Source organism: Aplysia californica, unplaced genomic scaffold (genome assembly GCF_000002075.1).
Source record: "Aplysia californica isolate F4 #8 unplaced genomic scaffold, AplCal3.0 scaffold00241, whole genome shotgun sequence".
NCBI lineage: Eukaryota > Metazoa > Mollusca > Gastropoda > Aplysiida > Aplysiidae > Aplysia > Aplysia californica.
In genome coordinates, this window is record NW_004797511.1 from 991,176 (window position 1) to 996,027 (window position 4,852).

Here is a 4,852-nt window from a genome sequence, read left to right on the forward strand (position 1 = left end):
ATAAACAATTCGCGTTGGGTCGGGTCGGACAGAGTGATTTCGCTGACCAGTGCACACTATGTCAAATAGACTTCTGCTTTTAGATTGATTAATTTTGACCTAAAAGTCTATTAGGACCTACCGCATCCCTTGCATAAATAAAAGATCTGCCCCTGCAATGTCATGACATGCTGTTGACCACGATTGTGACGTAGAACATTTTTTTAATGTTTGAGTTTGGAGGATTTAATCAAGTAGTGTTAAAAATTTGACCAAGAACGAAAACCTTGCAACCTTCAAATGTACCAAGCTCTACGGATTTGACGAAACTTTCTGCACTATGAACTGGATTCTAAGTAGCGAGCCGTGCTTAAAATTTTGGCCGGTGCTGAATTCGTATTTTTGCCGGCACTATAGATGATCTAATGATTAAATAATCATGTGTAAACCCGTCCGAGCTGTGTTTGAGCCGAAAGGAAGAAAATACATAAAGAGAGTCTCGGCGACTTTTTTTTTTTTGCAATAAAGAACGACTGAATGAATGCATTTTGAAGCTAGAAATTCTAAAAGGTCTAATTGTGTTTTGTGCATACCGTAGACTTGTTCTACAGCATCCAAGACTGTGCACTCAGACATAATTATGATTCAACATAGAGCCTACTATTTGACTCTGTTTGGAACCAAATAAAGTGCATGAAGGGTACAGGTTGCACGCACATTCAACTATAGCGAGACTGTTATATCCCCCCCCCCTTTCTTTTGGTAAGTTTTTTACGGGGCCCGCAACTGCATAAGGTCATATGAGCGCGCGGGACACTCCAAACATTTTCAATTGGTAGGAAATTTTGAATTTTGCCCGGGTGGCGGCTAAAGCCTACTCTTATCGGTTTTGGACCACCAAGGGATCTTTAACATGCGCAACTTGCACACGGGACCTCCGAGATTTTTCGCCCTTGTCCGAGAAGGCTATGTGTAGATCTTTCCTACCAGGAGATCAAGGGTGTGACTGAAAGACAGTAGAAAGAAGGAGCCAAGGAGTAACAGTAGAAAGGCTGCAGAAAGAGTCAGGAGGCCAGAGGAGGGGACAAAGAAGGTGATGGGGTGGAGGAAGAAAGTGGAGACGAAAGCAGACAACAGAACATTGATAGAGAGCAGGAAAGGAGGTGAAACGAGACAATTTTAAAGAAGAAAATTTGTCGGTCACTACCCGGATTCGAACCCGGGACCTTTGAATTAGAGGCCAACACCTTAACCTCTAGGCCACGAGAGCCCCCTTTTTTGTTTGTATGTTACTCTCTAGTAATACCTCTAATCTTTGGCATTTATATGATTTAGAGTTGGAAGTGCCGTAAAACTCGTACTAAAACGTAATTGAAGACTACATGGGAAAAACTGATGCTGTCTTAACCATAGTCAGCCTTTTTCTTCAAATTTCATTTGTATAACACAAGCAAAACCCCAAAACTGCTAAGAATTTTACTCAGTTTTGAAAACGCCGGCCCATGCAGTGTAGCTCTAGAGTGGTTCCCTGCAAAAGTAACAGGACCGCCACGACCGACTAAATGTTCCTGATATAACCAAATCCTATACCTATAGCTGGGGATCAAGTCTACATACACTGTAAGTAATGATTACCAAACGGGGTCGTTTTTGTTACCGTACAAATATTACCCACTTATATATGAACTATATGACCGTTAGTATACTTGGCGTAAAAAAACAACCAGACACCCCTTTTTAAAAGTGTTTTTTGTATTGAAAGACTGATTTTAACCAGAAACAATCTCTCTATAGGAAAGTTTGAACATTTTACAACTCAATTACACAAAAAACATTTTTTTTAAATGAACTTTATTTCCTGATATTTGATCTTTTAATTGTAGGCCCTAAAACTAAAATGAAAAGTCACAGTTAATACCGCGTATAGCCGCCGTGGGCATTGGCGACTTCTGTGCACCTCTGCCGCATGCTTCGCACAAGTCTTTGTATGGGATGCTGTGGAATGGTGTTCCATGTGTTTTTAAGTGCTGTACGTAGCTGATCCAAGGTGACCGGCTGAGGTCTAAGGCGTCGGCGCACAGTCGGGGCACTCATGGTTCTCCGTCCCTTTCACTCCCTGGCTGTCTTGGTAGCAGGCCGGAAGCGATCTCGAAGGTGCAAGACCCGAATGTACCGGTCATGGGCTGGTGTTGTAACTCTAGGACGACCCGTCCGGGGACCAACCTGCACGGATCCAGACGTCTGCAAACGATTCATTAGTCGATATATCATGTCTCTTGTCACATTGAAGGTCCTTGCAACATTCGCTACTGGCGTATTGGCCCTCAGCATACCAACTGCTCGATTGCGCTCTTCGTTCGTTAAACGCGGCATGCTGTATCTTTAGATTTAGATGTTTTGAAATGAAACTTTTAACGTTTTATTGTTGGCTACAGATAAAAAGATGTGTTAAACCCATAAAATAAAATAAAAAAAACAAAAAACGTTCGAGAAAAATGACAAAACACGGTTTTTAACAAAACAAGATCTGACCTTTATTAACTGGGCACCCGATCATAAATGCAGGCTGATCAGGAGTGTCAAGTGTTCACAATCACGTGTGGAAAATTTCAGCTCAATGGGTTTTCAACCTTTCATGAAACACGCAATTAAAATGTGTCTGGTTTTTATTGACGCTAAGTGTATGTCGATGTGCTTCTCTTTACTCAAACTCTAACTCGGACTAGGTCCTCATCCTTATTTATCTTTCTTTTTCTGATATCTTAGTCTCATGGAGGTTGACTAGACATCATGTGAGATGCACAGGATGTAACTTAATTAAAGATAATACTTGCATTTATTTAGCACATACCATGCTCCACAGCAAACGCTGTTTTGGTAAGAGCTTTACGGTGCTCGCAAAAACTGCTTAAGGTTATAACAAGAGCTCGCAGGACACCAGTTAGTTGTCTACGCATTAAATTATGATTAAGCTATTTCAGCTTTGGTTGGAATTAATATTGAATATTGCCCGAGTGGTGGACGAAGCCTATTCTTATAGTAAATTATAGTATCGATTATAGGACCACCAAGGCATCTTTAATGTGCGCAATTTGCACACGGGACCTCCGAGATTTTTTCACCCTTGACCGAGAAGGCTATGTGCTCCATCTTACCTATCCTAAAAATGAGTAAGATCAGGTTAGTAGCTGAAAGGCAGGAGTAGTAAGAAGGAACCAGGAATTGCAGTAGAAAGAATGAGGAGCCGAAAAAGGGAAAGGGGGGGGGGGCAGAAAGTGGAGATGAAAGAGGAGAACATTTTCATTTTAGAGAAGACAATGTTTCGTCTTCGTCGGATTTCGAACCCAAAACTTATTGAATGAGAGGCGAACACCGCATATCTAGACACCAAGAGTCCCTCGATGCAGGATCAGTGTGCTTTACAGCTGCCACTGTTCATAATCAAATATTACTAGTTATGAAAAGGAACTCCCTTAGATCTGCAGTAGATCGAGCGCTCAGCGAATACTTTTCATTCAGTCATGTTACCGTTGCAAGTGTCTCACCACCCCACAGGGAGACGATGTGACGATGCGGTGCCAGTAACAGACGCTAAGACACTCGGGTCACTGACTGGAAAATCTGTATCAACACCAAAGATGTTATTAACACCAAACTGCATCCAGCTTCGAGGCATCCGTGGCCTAGCGGTTAGGCTACCGGGCCCGTAATCGTGAGATTGCGGGTTCGGCAGTTCGAGCATTAGCTCGGTCCGACGTTGTGTCCTTGAGAAAGAAACTTAACTCGAATGTCTCATTTGGCTCGGTCCTTTCGGAGATGGATGTTGAACTCGGAGATCGCGCCTCTTAAATAACCTAAAATAAAGTGTTGATAGGGGCTTTAACCACTGTCATTTCAACATTTTTGCATCCAGCTTTTCCCCTTCATCCCCTTCATGGCATGCATTATATGATGACACACTATGTAAAACCTACGTAATCAAGTTTGGCCTCTAGCGGTTCATGGAGATACGATTCGGTATGTGTGCGTTTTTGCTTCAATTGCCTTTGTCTGCTGTTTTTTGCTCTCTTCGGTAAACACTTTGTCTCTGATTGGACCATTGTTATACATGATGTACCAAACATGCCTATTCTGAATGCCTGCAAAAAAGCGAACTTTTTAAAACTGTACATTATTCAAAGAGATCGGGCTTGGGGATTTATTATAAGCCTACTATAGCCGTAATCCTGTCATAACCGAGACTGTTATAAGTGGGGCCAACAGTGCTAAGGCTCCACCCGCATCCATCACCCCCCTCCCCCCGCATCCATCATTCCCCTCCCCCAATAACAACTAAAAAATAAACAAAATTCAACAACCGAGCACGCACAGAGAATAACAACAGGCAAAACAAACTTCAAACATTTATAAAAACACAGTCACGTGTTCTAGTTTAAGCAAGCTAAGATATCTGTTCAACTACCATCGACGCAGCAACCATGCTGATACAATAGTAGTGATTCATGACGAGGTCTATCCTACAACGGGCGTCTGCGTCAAAGGGCCGTCATCTTCCATCATTCTGTCTAGAGTGTCAAGCCAGAGTTGTGTCCGCTTGGGTAGCAGGTTGCTGAGGACTTGCGGGGTGCTAGACAGCATCACGTACTGACCACCGGTACTCTTGGAGTACACCGGCCAGGTCAACTTCAGGCCAACGTCGGGTCTCCCGGCGGAAGCAAAACTAGTCACCATGCGCGAGTAGATCCCAGACATCTATGGGGGGAAATATAAGACATTTTTTTCAGTTTTTATTGTTCGTGAATGTTTTCATCTCATTGATTTGGGCTTAGATTAGAGGAAGAATATGGGAAGGGTTTGCTTTTTTTAATTTAGC

The 4,852-nt window shown here is 42.7% G+C and overlaps 1 protein-coding gene across 1 annotated transcript in view; it reads right to left on the reverse strand.

Annotated features, from left to right (window-relative positions):
- Positions 1 to 4,369: 4,369 nt before the first annotated feature.
- LOC101846738 (cholinesterase 2) overlaps positions 4,370 to 4,852 on the reverse strand; it is a gene marked incomplete at its 5' end in the record, with an annotated part of 10,382 nt that continues 9,899 nt past the window's right edge. Inside the window, 1 exon segment of the mRNA XM_005100255.2 lies at positions 4,370 to 4,731. Within this exon segment, the coding sequence (XP_005100312.2) occupies positions 4,492 to 4,731 (240 nt within the window).